At 37.9% G+C, this 23,686-nt stretch overlaps 5 protein-coding genes across 5 annotated transcripts; 1 reads left to right on the top strand and 4 right to left on the bottom strand.

Moving 5' to 3' along the window:
• Positions 1-161: 161 nt before the first annotated feature.
• LOC141823092 (uncharacterized) lies at positions 162-7,440 on the bottom strand. The gene is made up of 6 exons (XM_074710363.1): positions 6,926-7,440; positions 5,417-5,503; positions 4,757-4,939; positions 4,565-4,651; positions 4,412-4,483; positions 162-2,362 (listed from the first exon to the last, which is right to left on the bottom strand). The coding sequence occupies exons 1-6, from the start codon at positions 7,127-7,129 to the stop codon at positions 446-448; spliced, it is 2,550 nt and encodes an 849-aa protein (XP_074566464.1). The 5' UTR covers positions 7,130-7,440; the 3' UTR covers positions 162-445.
• An 806-nt stretch (positions 7,441-8,246) lies between these two features.
• LOC141823041 (uncharacterized) lies at positions 8,247-12,644 on the bottom strand. The gene is given in 9 exon segments (XM_074710318.1): positions 8,247-8,863; positions 8,866-9,066; positions 9,069-9,111; positions 9,189-9,413; positions 10,026-10,199; positions 11,885-12,034; positions 12,125-12,186; positions 12,268-12,335; positions 12,430-12,644. Coding segments are annotated over 9 exon segments (1,755 nt in total).
• A 1,619-nt stretch (positions 12,645-14,263) lies between these two features.
• On the top strand, positions 14,264-15,176 carry LOC141825710 (auxin-responsive protein IAA20-like). Its single transcript, XM_074713095.1, has 4 exons — positions 14,264-14,480; positions 14,579-14,754; positions 14,833-14,917; positions 15,046-15,176. The coding sequence occupies exons 1-4, from the start codon at positions 14,275-14,277 to the stop codon at positions 15,086-15,088; spliced, it is 510 nt and encodes a 169-aa protein (XP_074569196.1). The 5' UTR covers positions 14,264-14,274; the 3' UTR covers positions 15,089-15,176.
• Positions 15,177-15,291: 115 nt separating this feature from the next.
• LOC141824188 (isoaspartyl peptidase/L-asparaginase 1) lies at positions 15,292-18,979 on the bottom strand. The gene is made up of 4 exons (XM_074711432.1): positions 18,761-18,979; positions 16,780-17,013; positions 16,366-16,452; positions 15,292-15,941 (listed from the first exon to the last, which is right to left on the bottom strand). The coding sequence occupies exons 1-4, from the start codon at positions 18,920-18,922 to the stop codon at positions 15,450-15,452; spliced, it is 975 nt and encodes a 324-aa protein (XP_074567533.1). The 5' UTR covers positions 18,923-18,979; the 3' UTR covers positions 15,292-15,449.
• A 611-nt stretch (positions 18,980-19,590) lies between these two features.
• On the bottom strand, positions 19,591-22,308 carry LOC141824084 (UDP-arabinopyranose mutase 1). Its single transcript, XM_074711318.1, has 4 exons — positions 21,892-22,308; positions 20,630-20,880; positions 20,362-20,530; positions 19,591-20,121 (listed from the first exon to the last, which is right to left on the bottom strand). The coding sequence occupies exons 1-4, from the start codon at positions 22,228-22,230 to the stop codon at positions 19,777-19,779; spliced, it is 1,104 nt and encodes a 367-aa protein (XP_074567419.1). The 5' UTR covers positions 22,231-22,308; the 3' UTR covers positions 19,591-19,776.
• Between the last annotated feature and the right edge of the window lie 1,378 nt (positions 22,309-23,686).

The raw sequence follows: 23,686 nt of genomic DNA, 5'->3' as shown, positions 1-23,686 counted from the left end.
GACTAACATGATTCACAAAAAAGGATTTGCAAAAAGACACAAGTAAATGCAAGCGCATACTTCAATTTCATCATCACCACAATTTTTTACTTTTTCCGCTCCAAAGAGAAACAGATGAAGGAACGGAAAACACATGAGCAACAAGAAAGAGTAGCCTTCACTCAAGGAAATAAACTCATAAATGAATGAGATTATCAACACTAGCAACAGAGTAGCCTTCACTTGCGAAAATAAACTAAAACATGAATGTGATTAGGAACAGAAGACGTCTGACATTCTCCTCGATCTATTTCTTTTGCTTGAAATAAACCACAGAAGGCGGGCTACCAACAACAAAGCTTATTCTACAAACTAAAGTTGTATGGTGTATCATAACCCAAAATTCTCACCTAGCAAAAGTTCCATTAGGATTAGGGTAATGTAATCAAACTAAGGATTGGTACAATCATGAGCTGCTCGTTAGATGAGCAGGAAAGAATCTGACATGTCTACACTGTCTCAACTTAACAACAGCATTTTGTGTTCTCCTCAGTAGGAGGTCGACATAGATGGCACCAAGCACAGCTCGAGGATTGTCAGGCAGCACACTCAGGGCTTTGTTCACAAACATATCAGCTTGCTCTGCATTTCCCTGTATCGCAGACAATGCTGCAAAATTTACATACAGCGCTCCACGAGCCACTTCAGGCTTCAGAAATATTATGCCTTGGACTTCACTACTTTTTGCATTTTGAGTACCAGCAAACTCATATGCATCCCCACTCTTATCTATTCGCCATTTCTCCATGTCTTCATCACTGTAAGGCAATTGGACATCATTTTCCTCTGAAACATAAATGGACATATGCTCAACTGCTTCTCCGACTCGGTCCAGATAGCAAAGTGCTTCTGCAGCATATACATGACCTAGAAATGTGTACATTTTGGAACAGTCTGGCAATTGCAGAATTTCTTTTGCCGCAGATAGTGCTCTCACTGGATTTCCTAAACTCAACTCTAGATATGCTAGATTGGCCAGGACAGCCTGCTTTATCATGTTGTTTTCCTTTCTACGCATTTCCTTATGCAAAGAAATAGAGCTTTGTAATGTCATACTTGAGAGCGTGCCTCCCTTGGTTTCTTTAAGTTCGCCATTAGTAGCAGGCATGGAAGCAGATGTTGCATTAAAAGCCTTAGAATCACTTGTCACTGTATTCTTCTGGCTCAAGCTCTTGGCACTTGCAGAGGTTGATTGATTGGTCTCTTCTTTCGATAGAGATGCACTTGACTGTAACTTTTCGGTACAATCCAACAAATACAGAGCATTGAGTAAACATCGGCGAGCAAAAGGGATTGAAAGTCTAAGTTTTCCATCAGGAATAACTACAGCATCCTCTCCCAAGCACTTGTGATATCTGTTTGTCGAACTCAAATCATCAATCACCAAGTGTCTCCACTTGCCTGATCCCACTACATGAACCTTAACTGCGTCACCCTCTGATGATAAAAAATCACTTTTTCCTAGAAGACCTTTCTCCAATGCTGACAAGCAACATTCAGCAAACCGAAGCCATATAATGGGTCTTGAATAAAATATGGGCTTGGATTTATCAAAACATTGAGCTGCAACCACCGGTTTTCCACAATGTAGGTATTGCAAACCACAATTATATAGTATAAATAGTGATTTTTCTTGAGAAAAGGAGGAAAGTTTCAGAGGTTTCTCTGATCGAAGAGAAGCGCTACATTTCAAGGCCTTGGAGAAATGCAAAGTTGAAATGTGATGTTTGCCAAGCTGTTGGTATATGCATCCCATATTGTTGTTGAACATACAAAGCATTCCTTGATCAGACCTGTTACTGGATGTCGTTGTCAAAAGTTTTATGGCTTTCCGATGGTTGCCACGAGCATACTCCAACTGAGACTTCAAAAGAAGTGTTGTTGATGAATCTCCAAAGCGCGCAATGTTCATGGCAAGCTTGATTTCCCGCTTTGCAGCTTTCAGGTTCCTTGCAAGTAGCATTAGTCGGACCTTGTAAAGATGCAAATTTAGCTTAAGGTCGATAGAAGAAGCTTCTTGATCAGGTGATAACTTCAAATTATCATTTGAAATGGGTCTCTCCAGCTTCTCACTAACAGTATCCAATGTTGAATATAAGGTCTCATATTCTAGCGTCTCATCAGTTAAAGTTCTTCCCAAAGCATTATCAGAAGAATTCCCATTGCCACTTAAATCTGTAGTAGAGACATCTGGAGCAGTGACACTGCTTGTAATTGCAATTTTCATCCCCTGGTTAGACTGTTGTTGGGTGCTGCAACCACTATCTACTTGTCCTACCGCATGCGTAATACCAAAAGATTTTTCCAGATACTGAATGACATCCTGAAATAAAAGCATAAGATGTTTGAATGTAAAATGAAGGGGAAATTTCATGTTAATGCAAGCATTGAATTTCACATGGTAAATCCGCTGAACAGATCCAAGATCTAAATAAAGATGTGATTTAATTTGTTTTATAGTCTTGAATTTTTATCATCTATATTCTCCAGCCTCCAGGTTAGGTTTCTGACATCACCTGCCATTACACATTACCTGCCATTATGAACTGATAGCAGTTTCTTCGCGTTCATAAAGATAAAGGCAGCATCTAGGTTTTACATTATCTTTGACTACTGCTATCATGAATTTTTTTCAGTAATAACAATTATAGGCAAACATGATTCTGATAGGCTATCAGAAAGTGTGAAAATGATAAGAAGTTAATTGAAATGTAGGTAGATCTCTTAATGCACAGATTCCACAAATGCATCTAGATAAATTATCCATCATAGACTAAAATCGAAACTAATTAGATATTTTTGCTTTGTGATAGTTCTTACTAGGTTTAGAGGAAGAGAATCATTATATCAGGATAAAAATGTACTAATCATAAAAATTCTTTCCCTCACAACTCTGAGAAGTTGCTAGTTAAAGATTGACCTGAAAAAGTAATTTTTATGGCTCTGATAAACAAAATTGAAATCCTAGGCAAAGAGTCATCTGCGAAAGGGACCACCACTAAATCAAGGTTTAAAATCTCATTCTGAGCCAAGGTTATGGTCCCTAGCCGGAATGAAGTTGTTAGGTGTGGTTTTCATCCATGCGGACAAATAGAGATGGTCACTTTGATGAGCAAGAAGCGGAGGGTAAAGAATAAGAAAAAGAAGGGGAGGAGAAGTAGAAGAGGAAGCTTACCTAAAGCAGAAAGACATCACTAAAGCTGGAGAAGAAACAAAAGTTGCAAAACACAATCTGTTGCTGGACATGAATTGCGACACGCGAGCCAACATTGAAGAGAAGTTTCGACGAGGAGCGTTTGGTGCAAAGGAGCATCCGGTGTGGAGCTTTTTGAATCGTGCCTTCTGGTGTGGAGGAAACAACAAAAAGCATTGTTGCAACAAAGCAACGATTTAGATTATATGAACTCTCAATTAGAAGCTCGATGTGATAAATTATTCAGAGAAGTAGAAACTTCTCACGAAAGGCACGGGTGAACAAAACATCTCGTAATGAAGTTGCGCAAACAAACATTAGGTTTCTCTCGTCAAATTGAGGACAACTCGAGATTTTAATCCCTTCTTAAATAAATTCACCATGGATTATCGTACTTGAGCATGAGGGACTGTGGATGTGTGGAACATTCTAGCTTCAATAATCTTAAAGTTGTTTGGTAAGTTATTTTTAAATCCCAATCAATTACGACAAATATTCAAAAATAAATAAATGGAAGGAGATAGTGTCTTCCTATACCCAAAGATTTTATATAGAGGGAGATGATATATAGAGTGAGAATACATAGGAGGCGATCAGTTCAAGTTATTGGACATCAAACCCAAAAAAAAAACAACTAAAGAGCAGACTATGGCAAAATCTTAATGACAAACTGTCCCTTGAAAAAGACACAAATGTGACTATAATGGTGTAGATATATAAAAGCAAAATCTTAATGACAAACTAAGTGCTAAAGTTATACATGGAGAACCTTAATGAGTCTATCAAAAATTCAGGAAACTTGGAAAGAATATTAAATAGCATGTCAAGTGCATATAAATAAACTATGCTTCAAAACCACAAAAAACACAAAAAATCATTTAGACACAAAAAGAATGAGATCCAATCATGTTTTGACTAGAAAAAGCCAAATTTCCCTTTTGACACAAAGAATGAGATCCAATCATGTTTTGACCAGAAAAAAGCCAAATTTCCCAAGTGCCAAGAGATACTGATAACGACCCCTGAATTGTGTTGGACTTTTAAGGCTCAAAAAGCCAAATCCAATCTAGCAACTGAAAAACAGATATTCAACAATTTCATTTTGTGCTCAAAAGCAAAATTTAGAGGTGCCACAGCAGAAAGTAAAAAGTAAAAGGTACAAATCACAAATAAACTTACTGCAGCTTTTGAAACATCTTCACAAACTAATGCTACATCCAGTAAAAGAAGACATACACGAAGAGCTATTTGCTGTACAGGAAAAAATAGTAAGTCAGAATAAAAGGCATAATTTATCATGAATGCATAAGATGACTAAATTAAGGCGTATACCTCTTCAATTGGCTCAATATTCTGGTACAGCTTTTCAAGAACAGATAATGACTGTGAATAATCATGGATATGGTAGAGAATGATTGCCTGTGAAGAATCTAATTAACAAAAGTAACACAAAGAGAACCATCTCCAAACTCATTCAATGATTACGGAAAGATAAATTCAGTCAAAATACAAAGTAATACATACAATGTTTAGCAATGTTACTGAAGTGTCAAACTCTTGGGGATAGACAACTCTGCTGCTATTTATAGCAGAACTTTGATGAATTGAAGCACTATTTGATTTAGACCCTGGAACCATATCGTTTCCACTGCTATTCTCAGACTCAATCTGTTCCCCACGAGAATGAGCAAGCTTTTCACTTTGCTCCTGTAATCAAAATAGCAATTTAGTCAAAAAGTGTAGGTGGAGGAAAATAGCTTTTCATTGCAAGAACATTATTAGTGAAAGAATATTCTAGAATATTAATTGAATGGATAAACATGGATTTAATTATCTTTTTCAGTTTCTGAACAAAGATAGAAAAATTGGTTAAATTATATGAAATTATAATAAAATACTAGCAATATCTAGAATACCATGATGAAGAAGAGATGATCCAAAAGAGCATATGCATTTTCTGCTATAGAAGAATGTATGAGTCTAACAAACTGTTTAACCTTATAATATAGCATGTTAAATATGATCATACAACATAATGTCATAGGTTTAATATGATCATAACTTTAATGTTGACACAGTTAATTTCCACAAGAATGTTAGAATGAAGTAGAGAAGATGTTAGTATGAAAATTTCTTCAGGAATTAATTCAAACAACAGATTCGTCAAAGTTCAGTACAACTTACTTTAAGCTTGTTTAATGCATCAAGAAGATTCCTAGGATCAGTGAAACCATCTCGCAAGTATTCTGCAACAGCAATATTATGAAGAACCTGAAATAAATAGAAAAAGTATAGCGAAGAGTTTACTCAAAGAAGAAATGTACATAGGTGAATAAATATACTCTTCTATTGAATGCAACTCAACAGCAAATCATCATATACTTTAGAAAGCAGTGGGGTATTAGTTAAAATGAATTGATTCAAGAAAAAATAGACTTGCTTTGTATAACAGACAATTGATGCATTTTGACAAGAGAAACAACATCAAGGCCTGAGTCACCGCTATTCAGGGTTGGCTAAAGACAAACTGTGTAAAAGCCTTTGCACACAACCACACACACAAACTAGAAGTGTGGGTACCAAATTAGGCATCTTCTTCTTACATATGGAAACCATATTGTATCATACTCTGGGAAACATTGAGATTTCAATTAAAATAGTAAACTTGCATGATTTAATATTTTTTATTTGTATAACTACCACAATTGACTTCGGTATGTAGAAAGACCAAGTAAAACATGGTGTAAAATCCTTAGCATGAGTAAAAGGTTATTTAAATTAATGACATAATAATTGAAGTGTATAAATAAAACAATTAGATATTGGAGCCAGTTCAATGCCTAAGACATGCTAAACAAGTAAACTCAATTTAGGGGCTTATGAATCCTGGTGCTACACATGAAAAGTAATGATACTGTGAAGTAAATGCTACTAAACACAGTAACTTTTATTTCAGTTGATGCCTTATGGAAGTTCAGGTGCAAGAAAAGATAAGAGCATCTTGAGGTCTAATCTTAACAAGTTAACATCAAAGGACACTAAATGCAGGCTCCTGATTTTGACTCTAAAATCTACAGTATCCAAAGCTCACACACCTTTACAGTAAAGTCTTCTTCCTACTGAATTCACCAGCAAACAACACAGAATGAGAGTTAAAGAGTTAAATCCTGGCGCTTTCACTTGTCCTTTTGCCAAATCTCCTAACAGAAAAATTAATCCCAAAATTGGTCGTGAACTTTCGGCAATCCCCTTATACAAGTTATAAAATCTCTACTAGCTCACAAATAAGCTATCTTTACACCACTAAAATCATGTGCAAGCCATGTTCGTCTTCTCTCCATCTTTTTAGAACCTCATTCAAGCGCAGTTTTCATTGAAAATTCATGTTAATGCGCCAGCTCAATCAGCTAGAAGCTTTTCATAAATATACAGAAAAATAAACAATTGATCCAATTCAAAGTCCTAAACCCATAAGTTGGCATTCCAACTTTCAGGAGTTAAATAGGAATTGCACATTAGCACATCCTTTGGGAATATAAAGGTGAGGAAGAAACAACAAAAGAACCATGATAGGCGTAAGTAACAAAGAATCGAATAAGTTAGCAAAAGCATCAACGTATTTCCAATCTCCCTAACCAGAAATGGACCAGGCTGAAAAATCACAGTATCATAAAGAAGATAAATCAGACGCACCTTTGCATCGCCCTTCTTTTTTTCAAGGAGCTGGTTCAATACATCGACGCACTCCTGGAACCGCCGGTTCTGGAATAAGAAAGCAGCTTCCTTGGCCAGCCCTTCGGCATCGGAGAGATTCCCTTCGTCGTTCGCAAGCCCATCCTTGCTCCCGGCCAAGGCCGCTGCGGCCAAGGAAGAATCTGACGAATCCTTGGCTTCCATTCTTCAGATCGGAGACGTCCGATCAGATCCGGAGCAGCAAGCCGCGCAAATAAGATGGGCAAAGTGGCAACAGAGGAAGGAGGAATCAGGGGAGAGCGGTGAACTAGGGCGGGGTATGAGCAAGGGTTTCGGCGGCAATTGTGAGGTTTTGAAGAGGGGAAGCAAGCTAGGGTTAGGGTTCCAAGTGGAGGGGAGATGGACAAGAGCAGAAGATTTGAACGACAGTGGGGGAGTGGAGTTTGCAGATCGCCGTCGCTTCCTCCGCCGGAGAGGGAGATTGCGACGGGCGGAGAGGGAAGAGCTAAGAAGAAGTCGGCGAGTATATACAAAAATAGGAAGGGAGATGCCGAGATGCAAAGGAAAAGGATAGAGGACGAAGATGATAGAAGCAGAAGCGGTCCTGATTGGGTCGCGTTTTTATCAACGCGTGCTATTCCCGTGCTTGAAATTAATTTGATAATTTATTGTTATTTTTTCGGCAAATGTCCAAAACAATTTTTCTTATTTCATTAATGTTTGTTTTTTTCAAAAAAAAAACAAATAAAAAAATATTATTGGATACTAATATATTCAACCCGATCATGTTTTAATACTTATATCGCTGATAACTAATTTATAGCTTTGCTTCAATTCCAATAAAATTAGAGGCACTTTTTAGCAATAAAAAATAAAATAAGAATTGCTTTAATTTTGTTAATATAAAAGATAACTCAATGATATTTGTTATTAGCAATTTGTGCATACTATTTTATTTTTCTCTTAAACTCTGGTTCTTACGAGTCCATCCCACCTCTTCTCAAATGGACACAACTCGCAGAGCCAATCAGTGGTTTAATTTCTTACGAATTCAAGAAAAGAAGTAGCAATACCATGTCTCTATTGTTTTGTTGTTCATCCAAATTCAGAATGAGATGGTTGGGATATACAATATGCCAAATTCATTGATCAAATCGATCAGAACAAGAGCATCAGTTAGCAAGCGAACAATACGGGATCATAAGAATCTCACCTCCCCTGTATAACAAGTATGATGCACACATTGACACTCTTGCTCCACGTTACATGTATGGCATCACCTCCTTGACAGGTCCACCAGAAATCATTCTTTGTTTGGTACTTAAGAACCAATCTGTTTTATGTTTAAGGGCGATAGTAGCGAATGTTCTAGCTCATCTCTTGTTGCCTCTGTAAACTGAACATGTACCAATGAAAAGTCACTGTATTGCTTGGCACTGTGGTTTGATGCCATAGTTTCACGAACCTCTTTTATAAACTTAGATATGGTAGTAATGCAAATGTTGACCTTCTCGTGGCATTGAGGAATTCTTTTTATCTCAACTTGAACTCCCTTCAAAACTGATCTGTAAATCTTTAAGCCAGCATCTAGTGTCAGATTTCTGCATTCACTTGTCATAATCTCAAATTTTGCAGGAAGGATGATTGAGAAAATCACATTTAACTGGTCGCTCAGATCCTTAATATCCCATGGCAACCACTTGATATGACGATCCACTGCTGGTGAGTTGTTCTCTGAACGAAATCTTGATTGGCCAGTTTGTTCAACTGGACAGAGTGAGTGCTTCTCGCCATTCAGGATGGTTTCGCCAACACTAAGTTTTGACAAGAGAAATTCATCAAGTAAATCAATGCAAGTGTTCCAAACATGCCTGTTCTCATCATTGGGTCCCTTCAAAAATACCACTTTAAGAGTTTGCCAAAAGGTGGTGGCCATAATGAAGGATGGTTTACTGAAAGATCCAATCTATGTAGAAGATACTTCCATGTAAGCAAACACCGCAACCGAACTGATAGATCACATTTGCTTGACAGGATTCCATGTATTGGGGTCATCATAACTTTTATTCTTCGAAGCAGACCATCAATTTTTACATCAGGAGTAGCAACAGTTGCTGGTCTAGTTTGCTTAATTTCAGGAAAAACTGAGATGGCAGAAGTGCATCGATTAAAGATTCCCATGCAACCTGTATGCCCAATATTTCAACAAAAGACTGATAAAATGAGATCCAATGACAATGATGCATAAGTTTAACCAGCTTACCAGCATAGCCACTTGAACTTGAATATCAGGATCAACAAATGTTTGCTCAGGAATTTTGAGCATTTTATTAACTAAATGTCTATCTCTAAGTGCATCAGAACCAAGAAGACTGATATACCATTCCCAAGCTTGGATAATGGCAATTTTTTGTCTTTGATCTTGTGTAACTTCCATCATGTCCATCATTGTTGGAAGAAGTTTTCGCTTAATGTCAGACATCACTGCCTGCTCAAAAAGGAGCAAGAAAAGCAACAAAAATATATACAAGCTCAGAAAGTCTAACTAGAGGTAGAAATTTAATACTTTTACAAGCAGGAAAACATAGAGATGCAACAATTTGTTTCCAATGTGGTACAATCCATCTGGATAACACCTAAAACTTAGTTGATCAAGCTAATAAACTCTAATTGGTCAAACAATATAACATAAGAACTATCAAATTTATGTATATACCACTGCCATCATAATAGAAGGTTGATCAACATTGTGATGCAAGATCTGTGAATAAATATTGACATTCAAGGCTTGCTGAATAGGAGTTCGAACCAAAATGTATAAGTTTTACAATGGATATAACAATCATCAAATGTTGAAAGATGTGTGCAAGTTCAAACTTTTATTAGCTCGAGTGGAAAGGAGATCTTCATATAAGGAGATTGCTTTAAGTGGAATTTTGTGTTGTAAAATTGAGTTTGAACAGGAGTTAAGAAAAAATTGGATATGGAACGTTCAAACAAGCATACCAACTGAAATAGCATTGTGACCAAAGATGATAAATTGCAAGATTAAGCACTGTGTAAATTATTCCATAAAAACATCAAATAAATGAGATAGTACCATGGAAAGAATAGTTGGAGAAGGGCATATAATGGATTTTGTCCTCAGGAGGCATCTCTCTGCTATATCCCTTTCTCTCTTGTTGTTGCTAATAAGTCTTCTGCACAGTGGCAGAACCCAAATGTTTGACATGCTTCTCATTTCCAGAGAAAACTTAGATAATGCTATTAAAGCCTAGAATAAGGACATAAAGAACTTAGAGACGAATCTACAAGTAGCATCACAAATTACTAAATGCAAAATTCTGCAGTAGGATTGTCGCTAATCATCTTTATGGCAAGCTTTAGAAACTAAATGTGTATTGGTGAAGTAGCATAATTCTGAGATGGTTATGCCAGGCTTACTAAGGTATTGATCAGACAAATCATTATACAAGATGTTTTGCCGGAGAAGGGCATCACAGTAAGTGATGAATCTCGTGACTTATGTAATGGAAAGAAGGAAACTATCACTCATCTATTTAATAAATGCAGCCCTTTGAAGCATGCTGGAACTACAGCAGCAAGATCTTTAACATTCCTGTTGATAATTGTTTTGAATGTTTCATTCAAGGAGGGAGACATGGAAAGCTATGCAGGGCAACAAATTCCTCTTTCATAGAAATGTGTCTTATGGAATGAAAGAAAGAAAGTCATTTTCAAGGAAATATGGTTCAAAATTTTCCATTGAAAACTAGCTTTTAAATGAGCACTCCTGGTTAGGCAGAGCCCCCAAAGAAAGAAGTGGATTACCTTTCTGATGAAGCAATTGAATAAACTATAATTGATGGATACTGTTTTTTCACTTTGTACATCTGTTACCACTGCATTTATTTCTTCAGACTAATATTCTTACTAGATATGCAGCTTTCTAGATTGCTCAGACTCAACAATGGTGAACTAGCCAACTTTTCCTCTTCTTTTTTTCCAAAATAATAGGTATTAAAGTAATAAATGGGAAGTAGAAGTTAGTATCTATGCAATTTCTTATCATATCTTTCTAACGTTGTAGTTATATGATGTTGGATGAATATCTCTCCAGAAAAAATCTTTTTCATTGAGAATCCACTTGATTTTAAATTTCTAATATATCCCCAATTCATATTAACAATACTAAGTAAATTTCAGATTTTAGTTCAAACTTCAGTAGCAGACTTCCTGTTGCATATCACCATTAGCAATAATACTTCTTCTCAGCAAAGAATTATTATCCTGAATGCTAATTGCGTATGTTGTTAATATCATTTTTTGGGATGCATTCATATAGAAGAAGCAGCACTTTAACAGTTAACAGGAGAACACCAGTAAAAACAGAATAAAATATGATAAGTTAATGACAAATAGTTGCGTATTCAGTGCATTCTTTCATCATAGGAACCAAAGTGAAGAAAGCGAAGTGTGCATTTGCAGTTAAGCTTACGATCATATCCAAACAATAAAGGAATGTAGAGGTCATATTGCCTGAATATACTCCAACAAACTATCTTCATAATGTACCCATTCCTAAACAAAATGGATTATCATATTACTGAAAGTTAGTTTCAGCTTAATAATAATCATGTCTGACGTTCTCAACTTCAGGGTCCTTAGCATGATAAACAGGGCATTCATATATGTTATCTTCATCCTATACTATCCCTACAAGGGCAATGCAATAGATGGAAGATGAAATAACAATGTCAATGTTTGATAATGATATCATCCAGGAGGAGGGAAAATCTAAGAACAAGATACAAAATTATCAAGACCCAAATAATAAACTGATTATACATCTTACAAATGAGCCTATAGAGGATACATCTTTATGGCTGGACATGACACAGTCTGCTGCATATAGTATAGTCTCCTCATTAAAGACTGATATGAGAAGCAAAACCTGACCTGAGTGGCCTCATATGTGATTGACAGAGAACCAAAAGGGTTGTCAAGGGCGTGAATAATGGCCTCCAATATCAAGTGCAAGCGGAACTTGACAACCGAAGGTCCTATTTGCTGAACGGAGAAGCACCACACTCCCAAGTTACATACATGCTGCAATGAGAAACAATGAATCCATTAATCACTGATTCATAGGGACCCGATCACCTATCACTACATGGGGAAAAACCAAAAGCATCCAACCTTCATCCTGGTTATGGCTATCAGCTTCGCGAGCGATTCCAGCGCCAGGATCGCGGCCTCCTCTGCAAAGCCATGCACACTCACATGAAACACCAAAGACTAGGCATGAGAAAATTAGGGGGGAAAGGAAGGCATTTTCAGACCTGAAATCCTCGTTACGAGAGAAGGGTGGTACAGCATGAAGCCGAGGCACTTCAGAGAATACGCGGCGCTGATTTAGGGCACCGAATCAGAATGTGAATAGATGGCGAGCACTCGTTTTCGATTATCAAGGAAGCGAAGCAATACAAGGGAAGTCTACGTACGTCTCTTCGTCGCAGTGGTGGATGTCGGAGAGGAGGAGGGGGAGGAGATGAGGGAAGGAATCGGCGAGGGCTTCGAGGGAAGGAGGATGGTCGGAGGCGCCGCGGCGGAGAGCCTGGAGGAGGGCGGCGTAGGCAGTGGTACGGTCAGTGAGCGTCTCGATCTCTTCGATCTGCCGGCGGACGAGGAGGAGCAGGTCTTCCGCCTCCGCCGCCATGGGAAACGAAACGTCAGACGAAGGTCTGGAATTGGCGGCAACAAGGAAAAGGCGGGAGGCAGTAGAACAAAAAAAAAAACAAATCCTTTTTATCGTCAATTAGGATTTTTTTTCCTTTTCCAAAAATAACAATTTTACTTCCTCTCTATATACAAGACTAAATAACCACAAATTTACGAGAAGAGTTGGTTGATGGATCCCTCACAACTTCCTTAAACATGGCTTTCAGAAGTTGCTTAAGGCATATCTTAACTATTATGATTAAGTTTCAACTATGTGAAGACAATATTTCTCTATTCTTCTTCTACAAAAAGTGAAATCTTCCATCCAACGGGCAAGTAAATTGAGAAATTTCGACTCTATACGATCAATCTTACGATCAGATGTGAAGAGATAAATTAAAAAATTACAGTTGGTCACGATGGAGATGAGAAGGGTATTACTAAACTTTGTCAAAATTCGAATCTTTATCCTCTTCTATAAGTCTGTTCTATCATAATCAACTTAATTATGCTCGAGAACAACAATATTTCTCTACTAACAATACAAACAAGAATGTCAAGAAAACATTGTTACTGTTATACTACATATTATATAATATGTATCAGTTAGTCATAGACCTTGTGCTTAGCAGCTTCACGTGCTCTGCTTTCCTCGCTTTGGTCGTCACATTACATATGCCAATCACCCCCACAGTTTGGTACAGCTGCTGCTTTCCATTCCCACAGAGAAGCCCAGAGCATGAGAATTGAGAAACACAATACGGAACAGTAGTCCCAGTGTGGGAGTACAGTGATCAAAATAGACTGTGTATACTTGTACAAATACGTGCAGAATTTGTTCCCTTTTCTCGAAACCCATGCATGGATGCTACACTGCATGCATGGGACAGGGTGTGTTATCTACAGGGAGGACAGAGGGTTTTGTTTAATGCAGGTGACGGAAGGGAAAAGCTGGTAAAAGATTCACCAGCGGCATATTTTGGGCGGAGAGACTCAACCGTCGATGCGCGTTACGAGCGTTTCGATTCAGCGCCGGGTGCTCGGTGATTAGGTTATTGGATTTCGTTTTGCAGGTACGTACTTTCCGGTCAAAGGTGTTAAAATAACAGACAGTGCGATTGAAATGGCTGGCGTAGCAATCCCCAATGGAATCAGAGTCGTGGAACGCACTTTGATCTCGCGGCCACCGACGTTGCACCCATCGTCAACCACCATTCCGGTGTCCAATCAGCCGATCGTACTGTCGATGTTTTTGCTGTTGAATGCGAAACATTCCTACCATTCCAATGGAGATGGAGCAGACAGACAGCTTGCCCTGCAAGCCATGGACAGAAACTAATAGGTCAGGGAGAGAGAAGTCACCGGAGGAAGGCAGCTTTTTAAAAGTCCTCCCGCATTTCAAGCCGCGACAGGCCCAGCACAGGGAAGAACCGTGTCGGTGGGGCACATTAAAAAAATGCTCCAGTTCCCTCGAAGCCCTGCATCCTGTTCCCTCTCGTGTCCCCTCTAGATTCTCATAATCTCTACGTGGATATATATATAGAGAAAGAGGCTCGCAGGGTATTCTCATGTGGCTCCTTTGATTTTCACTTCTGAGTGAGACAGAGAGAAAGAGAGAGCTGTTTAGAATGGAGTTGGAGCTCGGCCTTTCACTCCCCAGCTCAGATCTGATGATGGAGAAGAGGATCATGACTAACTTTTGCAAGAAAAGAAGCTTCGACGAGGTGCTCGACGAAAAGACTGTCACTTTACCCCTCTTCGTGCAGAGGGAGGAAGACGGCGATGGCAACAGCGACAGTGACAGAGGATTCGAGCAGTCGGAAGAGCTTAACTAGTGAGTTCAATTTTTGCAAGCTAAATTGATGGTTCATACTGATGAACAGAGATTTTTTAACTCTGTGTGTGTGTCTCTCTCTGCCTCTGGTTATGCAGTGATGGAGGTAGAGTTATAGTTGGTTGGCCGCCGGTGAAATTGCCGAGGAGGAAGACGAATTGCGTGAAGGTGAACATGGAGGGGATTGCGATAGGAAGGAAGGTGGACCTCTCCCTCCATGATTCTTACCAGGCTCTCTTCCGCACGTTGTACATGATGTTTCCTAAGAAACACGGTATGCATATATATGTTTTATACAATTCGTTAATTAGTAATTGGAGACTTAACATATGCACATGTATACGTCGTACAGAGGAAGAGGATGGAGAGTGTAACTATAAGGTGACTTATGAGGATGAGGATGGGGACTGGATGCTGGTCGGAGATATGCCGTGGGAGTAAGTGTTGTCCCTAAATCTGCATTAACTAGTGAAAGATCGATTAAGAAACTATTAGAGATCATATCCATGCATTTCTTTTTCTTTTTATCCCTAACGATTTTAATTTGTTGTGATGCTTGTTGCAGAGCTTTCATCATGTCAGCGAAGCGTCTCATGATAATCAAGTAGGAAGCTGAAGAAGGAAAGATAGATGATTAATACTAGCTATAGCAATATCTAGTAGCTCTGTGTATTTTAGTTTCTCTTAATGAATCTCCTGTTACACTAGTGTATCTTTTAATCTCGTGTTGCATACGAACAGTTGGAAACTTCAAGCTTGGTTTGAAACGAAAGTTGAGCTTCAATATTTATTAATTCGAGTTGTTCTAAGCTTAATTCAAGCAAGTTGGAGTTATTCTACTTGCAGAACATAATTTAGAGTTCGAGATTACACTAGTGTCCGAGGAAAAGAAATGCAATGATCACAAATAACATTGAGTAGGATTTCGACTTCTTGGTCCTGAGTGGATAACACACAGCAAATGTCGCCTTATTTCTGAGAATCGTCGCAGATGCCATTGCCCTCCAGAGGCCATATCGCAATTTCTGAGTAACCCTCTTCTGTAGCACAGGCTCTAAACATTCCTGTTGTGTTAAAAGGCATAGTCACCTCTCCATTAGCAGATACTGCAACAAGGCCGACATTGCCTTTAGGAACTTTTTCGACAACATAAGCTGCTGCTTCTTTCAGAGAAAGCCCCTTGTACTCCATCAATGCAGCAACATCACGAGCAACTGTGGCACGGATTATGGATTCACCTTTGCCAGTAGCAGAGACGGCGCAGAATGGATTGGCGTAAGTTCCTGAGCCAATCATGGGTGTATCACCTATCCTGCCAACCATCTTGTTGACTAACCCCCCAGTTGATGTTGCTGAAGCTAAGTTTCCATGGTTGTCGACTGCGACACATCCTACAGTCCCAATTTGGCTATCACCTTGGTCACTTGTTGAGTTTGCCTTGATGGGCTGGGTATAATCAATCTGCATAGTGCTTCAACTTATTATCATTTGATTGCTAGAAAATAGCTCTCAATGGCATAACGACCTAAGAGACGCAATGGCTACAGACAAGCCTTAGGCCTATATTGATATTAATTATGGGGAGACCATCAATCAATGTTAAGAACATGTAGAACCAGTTTAAACATAGGCAATCAATGTCTTTTTGCCTTCTGCCACTTAATTATTTGAGATCAGATCACCCTATGATGCTACATTCTTGATTCTACAGCAACTACTGTCACCAGTAACTATACTCTTGAATGAAATCCAACAAATCAAATGAAAATAAATACTGACGTGCAATGCAAGCTCAGAACAAAATGATTCCAGAATTCTAATTGTTACAAACCATGAAAGAATACACAGACATGCACGTGAAGAATAGGTTAAAAGCAAAGCACACCTGGACTCTGTTAGCTTCTTTTGCATTCTTCAGCCTCTCAATGTTTTCTGGAGTTATGAAGTGGCTTGGATCCATAGTTTCTACACCCTAAATGTCCGCCAACATGATTAGAATGATATTTGATAAAAATTCCAGCAACATGATAAAAAGTAACCTACTCGTAAAGGAAATAAAACCAAAAATGCAAGTATATATGAAAACCAACTTATGTTCATCAAAGCAAATAGTCAAATTTTGCAATATGATTTCTGCAGTTTTCAGTAGCACCAGAAAATTTGTAGTTCCCAGGAATTTGGAAAAATAGGCCCATGTCAATATTGCAAAAGAAAAGAAACATCTCAAATCTCAAACATTTTTTTATAATTAACTTGGATAGTGGACTAATTCAAAACTAATGATCTTTGACGACTTAACCTGTTCTCTTGCAAATGCCTCAGCGCCATCAAATGCCAAATAAATATGTGGGGTTTTCTCCATGACAAGTCGTGCCAGAGATATAGCATTAACAACAGTTGAAAGACCTGACACAGCCCCACAATTCTTTGTGTTACCATCCATAATGCACGCTTCCATTTCTACTGTCCCAGCAGTAGTCAATACAGAACCTTTTCCAGCATTGTAGCATGGGCTATTTTCTAGCTCACGAACCTGCAAACAGCTTCCCCATTAGTCTGAAAAGTAGAATCCGGAAGATAGAAAACCATGGTAAGAGAATCAATTGCAAAAGAGCAATGCTTGGCTCCTGACCAAGAGGATAGGGCATACTCTATTAACCAGTATGTTGATTACATTGAACATTTTAGGAAATAACTAAAGTGATGCAATATAAACTTACAATGAGCGCATTAACTCAATTACAAGAAAAAATATTTAGAATGTGCTACACATAAAAAAAAACATGAAAAAGAGTGACAGTCCAGAACACTAAAAAATATTTCCTTTTTCATGATCAACCAACAATATATTTACTATAAGTAAATTGACTAATCCAGGACTGCAAATTCACATGAGTTTGGGCCTGTAAAATTTGCAGCACACAAGGAAGTAAAAACCTTTGTAGCCTAGATTAGTGTACAATACACCTTACCAATATGCAAATAACAAAGAAACAGGTGAGTACGATTTTCTTGCTACTTGCCTTTTGATTGTCATGTGTGACAAAGACAAAAGTGAAATTGTTATTGAATTGAACTTGGAACTATCATATACAATATGAGACAGTACCCTATTTGTTGAACTTACAAAGAAGCACCCACAAGTACCACGTGCAATTGCTAATGAACTACGAAGTATGAATTTTAGCAGACTGAAAAATATTTTTTTTCATTCTACTAACTAATAATATGAATACATAAACTGAACCCTTCAACAAAACCTTAAGATTATGAGACAAGTAGTCACTTAGTCAGATATGAGGAAAAAATGACACAAATCGACCAAAATATTTTGGGTTGGGCTAGTCTGGTCATGCCTACAAGCAAGGGATAGGTAGAAATGACCCTAAATTACACTAATCTATTAGAAATGACACTAATTTTAATTGAATAGATCTAGAACAAGTTCCATTCATATTCATAAATGATATTGATCGATCTCAACCACAACCTGCCTTTCCATATCACAATATCTAAGTGTAAGAACCTAAATGAACTAAACATTCGTGAGCAAAATTGATGTTCAACTTGGTAAGAACTTGTTTATGTTCATTAAATATTAATTAAATAAATAATCTTGAACAACTTATTAAACTAAATAAACAAGCTTGAAAATATGTGTACAATTTGTTAATGTTCATAAATAGAGATTGTGAATTGTCAATCTAAATTTGTAAACCATGTTCATCAATAAAGTTCTTATCAAACTTCTAAATAAACAAAAAAAAATCTCTCAAAACAAAACAAATAACCAAACAAGCTTGTAATATCAAACTCGCTAATCATCCAATCAAGCTTTAAAAATGTAAAAAAATTTAAACCATCAAACAAACTCAAATTAAGAGCTCGATAATATCTAAACGGACCAAGCTCAAGCTTGGAAAAAAAAAAATTGGACACCAATTTAGCAGCTTGGTTCATTTTAGGCTCAGTTTTGGCAAGCTTGAACAACATAAAGCTTGATTCGCATGGCTCATTTACAACCCTAACACCACCACCGATAATAACAATCATAATAATGATAATAGTAGTAATAGTAATAATAATCTGCCCTTGCAACTTCCTGCAGAAAACATATTTGCAAATACAACAGGACCTAGGACGCAGTAAATGTTCTGTATATGGAAAAAGAGACAACAAACTATAAGAGTATACTCATCGAATAACAGATCTAATAAAGATCTGTTTTTTCTCGATAAGGACTGTGGAATGGCATTAAAGATCAAAACTAGACGCGGTACCACAAGCTCAACGACGTCGAGGGGTGGTCGGTTGGCTCTGAGGGCGGCGACGCCGAGGTCGAGGCAGTGACGGAGGGTGGCCTCACGCGGAGCCCGATGTTCCACAGGGAGCGAGATCGGGATGTCGCCGGCTCCACCATGGATCGCGATTGCCCAGCCCATCCTGCCCACCCCGGCTCTGAGGCGGCTAACTGCTAATTAGTGATCACTCGCCCGGCGTATTATTGAGTGGATTTAGGTCGACCTAATAGGTGACGTCTTTACTACTAATTAATTGATCAAATCAAATTTTAATATAGCCTTTTGCTAAATCACACTTCAGTCCTATCTTGATTTCAAAATTACACTTGAAAAATGTATAGAATCAACAGTGATGCTTTGTTAATTTTGTCTGTAAATTTATGATTTTAACACTCAACCTATTTGCACAAAATGTACAAGTTGATTTCTAGATTAACTTGCAATATGTGTTTTTTTCAAACTATGTTTAAAAATCTTCTAATCTGATATGATCATTTTTAGAACAAGTTCCATTTAACACAGCTTTGTTGTAGTATTCTTCTCTGCCCCAACCAAACTATTGCATTTTAGTTAATTCATTACATCAGACAGATTAGCAGATATTTTATTATGAGATAATTGGAATTTTATTGTTAATCACTAAATTTAATCCCATAGTTCGATAACCTTTATCATTCTACTAAGAGAACATAGCCAAGCACTGGGAACCATCAGCTAACAACCAGTTTTGATAGTATTCTTAAAAAACAGAAAACAGATCGAGCTTTTTTCTAAAGAAAACTTTAACTCGACCAAAAAAGTGTTGGACTTTCAAAAATCAATAGGTCGTTTATTATAATAACTCAAGTTTGAAGGATTACAGTCAGCAAACTGCAAAAATATCACACAGCAACTCAGAAGATAACTAAGCCAATAATAATAATAATAAATAAGAACTACATCTGACGCATGAAACCAGAAGCAACAGGTCCTTTCATATGAAATTGACTACCTTGCTATTTTCCCTTGGTCGAACCATTGGCGAGTACAGTCGCAGTTCCAGATGGGTTGAGCTCATCCCAAGCCTGAATCCATGTAACCATAGCATCTGCAAGCTTATTGAAGTAAGGATCAATTTTCCCAAGTTTTTCTTTCACCTGCTTTGACAGTTCAAAGTAGCATTTTTGCACAGTGCTGCATTCCTTTGGAAGGGTGGCTGATTGGAAGAAGGGGATGATCTCTTCTTGCCAAAAGATGCCATTGTACTCCTTCTTCAGGTTGACAAACGGGTTGCTAGCCTTACTGTGCCAGATGTAGGGTAAGCCAGTCTTCACGCCGAGTCCCAAGTGATCACAGATGACCTACAGTATCATCAACCAACACTGTTATACTGTTGGCAGCAGCCAAGGTGTTTTGGGGTAGTTATAGAGTTCCATTTTTGCAATTAGATAACAATGTGGGCAATTGTTCTCTTTTTCAGTTACAGAGTTCCATTTGTGCAAATAAAAACAAGAAAAGGTTGCTACTTCAGGGTGCCACAGCAATGTGAGGGTTTGTCTCACAGAACAAAGAAATGCATTAAGGCCATTAGAAAGACTGACCTTGACACACCATCCAGCCCACATATCGTCATAGCGCCCAATAGGTTGGCCATCGCCCATAAGACCAAAGTACATAGCTGGGCCAATAAGCTCACGGTCGAATGCCAAGTTCATTCCACACATTGGAAACAATGTTCCCTTAGGTATTGTAAGAACCGCATCCACGTATCTGATAAATAAAAGATAAAGGATTCACAAATCAGTTTCTTTTGTGAGGAAAAGAGATACCAAAAATGGTACAAAATTGAATCCATCAGCGATAGATGACCTTTGGTTCCTCTCTCGAGGCTTGACAAGCTGGGTGGGAGCATCATAGTCAGGAATGTTAAGCCAAAGTCCATGAGAGACAGCTGTTTTAGCACCTTCACGGAGGCTGAAGGGATATCCACGAACAAAGTCAGCACCTTCTCTGTATGGATCATACAATGTGTTGAAGAAGAAGGGAGTAGACGGTGATAGAAGATTTTTGATATGTTGTTCCAGTGCATTGATATCTTTGCCAGATGGGTCTTTAGCAACCTGTAGAAGACAAAATAAATAGTTAGGAATTGCAGTGAGATCAATAGCAAACAGTGTTACAACCAACCGAAGAAGGGCAAATAAGGGTTCATAATTCACGTGACAGTGCAGAAATAATGGTTCCCTGTAACCTATAGTAGTCTAGAAAAGTATAAACTTTTTGTTTGTTGTTCAGAGGCTCGAAACAGATGGGAACACAATTAATGTACTAACTAACAACCACATACCGTGATTTTAGAATAAGGGGCACTTTTTTTAAAAAAATGCCTTAGATTCAAAACTAGAATATTGTAATCGTTGGCCAATCATTCCAAAAATTACGAGATCTCAATTAGAGAAAAGAAACATCTGAATTAAACCTGTATTTTATGAATGATAATGAGAGGATCATTTGATTCAAAATATATTTGAATCAAAATGCTGCTAAATATGAAATAAAATTTTAAAAAAAACAATGAAAAAAGTCCATGAGCTGCCCTTAAACAAAAGTGAAAATATGTCAGACTCTAGGCACAGAGTAACGACGTTAAATAAAGGTAAAAGAGATCTTCAATCTTTGGATAACTTACATATTAACGGATCTCTCACATAAAAATCTAGATCTGTTTTCTGCCCCCTATTCTGCACCACAAGGCTTACTGTACTATTGTATATGGAATTACCAAACTCTACTCTTTTTTGCATTTCTAATTCAAAAGTCATCACGACATGCCCTCTTCAAAGAAATTTCGTTGATTGAACTCTTAAACAATTAGATCTGTCAAAAATGTAACCATCTAAATCAATTTGCACGACATTTCTGAGTTCTAAAAGTAAAGCAATACAATAGCTCCCCAAATCAATAAAAAAACAACAACAACAAACTGATAAAAGAAAACACTAAATCATAAAAACTTCATATAGAACTTAAGGCAATCGGGCACGCATCGTTTTTTAAATAGCAGTTACCAAGTCCAGATCTAGAAGAAAAAAACAACCATCCCGCGATTCTAATAGGGAAGGAGATCTTACGAAGCAATCATCGTCAATGGTGTAGATGTACTTCTTCTTGGAGACCATGTAGCCGAAGCATCGGCAGGCGGAGTCCTTGAAGGAGATGCAGGAGGCCTTGGGGCCGAGAATCCGATTGATGTCATTGCGGTTGTATAGCTCGTAGTCGAACCCCTCGGGCACCTTGATCGTCTTGCTCGGATCTCCATCCTGCACGATGATCAGGTGGTAGGGCTGGAAGAACGGCCGCCACATCTCTAGGAAATCAAGGTTCCGGATCGTGGGGATCACGATATCGAGCTCATCCTTCAGCATCGGAGTGCTAGGGATCGAAGAAGACGATGATACCTTGCTCGCCATCTCTCGATCGGTGTACCAACAACAAAATCGGAGGAAAAAAGAAGAAGAAGAAGAATGCGTTTTTTTCTCCCCTCTTCGGAAGAGATCTCAGTCGCGCCTGTTTATATAGCGATCGAGTTCCTGGCCGAAGGCGTTTGGGGAGGAATCGAGATCAGCAAGGTGGAAGAACGGACGGATAAAAACTGCGCCGGAGCACCGACGGATAATCTGGACCGTGAGTTGTCATCGGCTTTCCACTGTGAAAGTTCTGCGTTTCATACGATGAAAGCTCGCTTACGTTTACTTGGGTTGACCCTGTCCAACTTTTTGCTAAAGATGGGGTGATCCTGTTGTCCTTATACATAATTGAATTGGTTACGATAGAATCAAATTTTAACGAAATCAAGATAATATCTTTATGTCGTGGCCAACTAAGAAGGTAATTATCATCTTATTATCATTATCTCTGTATGTAAACATATCTTTTTCATTCTTTTAAGTGAGTTAATTGACATCCAAAAAAAAATTAGTTTCACTCTTTAATTGGAAGGGAATCATAAACCATGTGAGAATATGCGAACTATGATGAAGTCCATGTGTCTCTAAAATGGTTCAAGGTGCACATCAAAGTTGACCACAAACATGGCATCATTCCTCTCTTTAGTTACCAAACAGAACGTGGTGCCTAACATGATGGACTTTATATATATATACATATATGAAAAAGTCAACTTTAGCAGCCCTTATTTTCCTTTCTGGAAAGAAAAATTGTTTAATTGCATGAATATCTCGCGGTTTTTATTAATAACATATTGAGAAATGGCTACTCATATTATCGAAACTTTAATATCACATTGGTCGAGTAAAATATCGTCGATGATATTTTAAATTAATATATACTTTGTGGTATTTAGCTTTCTGTATTACCTTGTATAAAGCTATGACATTCATTAACAAAATTGATAATTAAAAACAAACTCTAAATCAGATATATCTAGCTTTCTGATCACCAGCTCTGTACATCTTCTACAAAGGAGACGCCAAAAGAATAACAGGAAATGAAATCGAATGTGCAAATGAAATTGACGATCTCACCCCTCGTCGGGTCTTCTCCTCTTCGTTCGCGCTTCTAGGCTGAACTAACGCTGGGCCTTGGGCTTATAAATTACAAGCAGCCTTCCATCGGCCCAAGCTTTACTACAGGTGCTGGCCACGCCCCAAGGCCCCCGACCTTCAGTTTAATAATAATAATAATAAAACTTATAAAACGAGTAGACCACAGAAAAGTCATCATCTGCGTTCTGCTATAATAATTTCATATCAACTGTTACAACTATATATTTTTTATATAGATAATAAATAGTATTATTTATTTAAATCATCACCAATGGATTAGATTGCAATTATAATTGATAAAGTTAATATTAATATCAAAAATTTATTAATGAATATACTATTGATAGGGGGAGTCTTTGTT

This window comes from Curcuma longa, chromosome 3, assembly GCF_044706935.1.
Source record: "Curcuma longa cultivar G26 ecotype Majalengka, Jawa Barat chromosome 3, ITB_CL_G26_1.1, whole genome shotgun sequence".
NCBI classification, from domain to species: Eukaryota; Viridiplantae; Streptophyta; class Magnoliopsida; order Zingiberales; family Zingiberaceae; genus Curcuma; species Curcuma longa.
Note: the sequence above shows the minus strand (reverse complement) of the source record. Positions and strands in the feature narration are given on the sequence as shown.

What these genes read in the sequence shown, in the direction of transcription:
- LOC141823092 (XM_074710363.1), bottom strand. Translation starts at nt 7,129, where the DNA reads ATGGAAGCCAAGGATTCGTCAGATTCTTCCTTGGCCGCAGCGGCCTTG. An exon ending in ATGCATTAAACAAGCTTAAA is followed by an intron (nt 4,940 to 5,416) that starts GTAAGTTGTACT and finishes TTTTGATTACAG; the next exon opens with GAGCAAAGTGAAAAGCTTGC. An exon ending in ATATTGAGCCAATTGAAGAG is followed by an intron (nt 4,484 to 4,564) that starts GTATACGCCTTA and finishes TTTCCTGTACAG; the next exon opens with CAAATAGCTCTTCGTGTATG.
- LOC141825710 (XM_074713095.1), top strand. Translation starts at nt 14,275, where the DNA reads ATGGAGTTGGAGCTCGGCCTTTCACTCCCCAGCTCAGATCTGATGATG. An exon ending in CAGTCGGAAGAGCTTAACTA is followed by an intron (nt 14,481 to 14,578) that starts GTGAGTTCAATT and finishes CTGGTTATGCAG; the next exon opens with TGATGGAGGTAGAGTTATAG. An exon ending in GTCGGAGATATGCCGTGGGA is followed by an intron (nt 14,918 to 15,045) that starts GTAAGTGTTGTC and finishes TGCTTGTTGCAG; the next exon opens with AGCTTTCATCATGTCAGCGA.
- LOC141824188 (XM_074711432.1), bottom strand. Translation starts at nt 18,922, where the DNA reads ATGGGCTGGGCAATCGCGATCCATGGTGGAGCCGGCGACATCCCGATC. An exon ending in AGGCATTTGCAAGAGAACAG is followed by an intron (nt 16,453 to 16,779) that starts GTTAAGTCGTCA and finishes GCGGACATTTAG; the next exon opens with GGTGTAGAAACTATGGATCC. An exon ending in AAGAAGCTAACAGAGTCCAG is followed by an intron (nt 15,942 to 16,365) that starts GTGTGCTTTGCT and finishes AGCACTATGCAG; the next exon opens with ATTGATTATACCCAGCCCAT.
- LOC141824084 (XM_074711318.1), bottom strand. Translation starts at nt 22,230, where the DNA reads ATGGCGAGCAAGGTATCATCGTCTTCTTCGATCCCTAGCACTCCGATG. An exon ending in CCTCGAGAGAGGAACCAAAG is followed by an intron (nt 20,531 to 20,629) that starts GTCATCTATCGC and finishes TTTATTTATCAG; the next exon opens with ATACGTGGATGCGGTTCTTA. An exon ending in GGGCTGGATGGTGTGTCAAG is followed by an intron (nt 20,122 to 20,361) that starts GTCAGTCTTTCT and finishes ATGATACTGTAG; the next exon opens with GTCATCTGTGATCACTTGGG.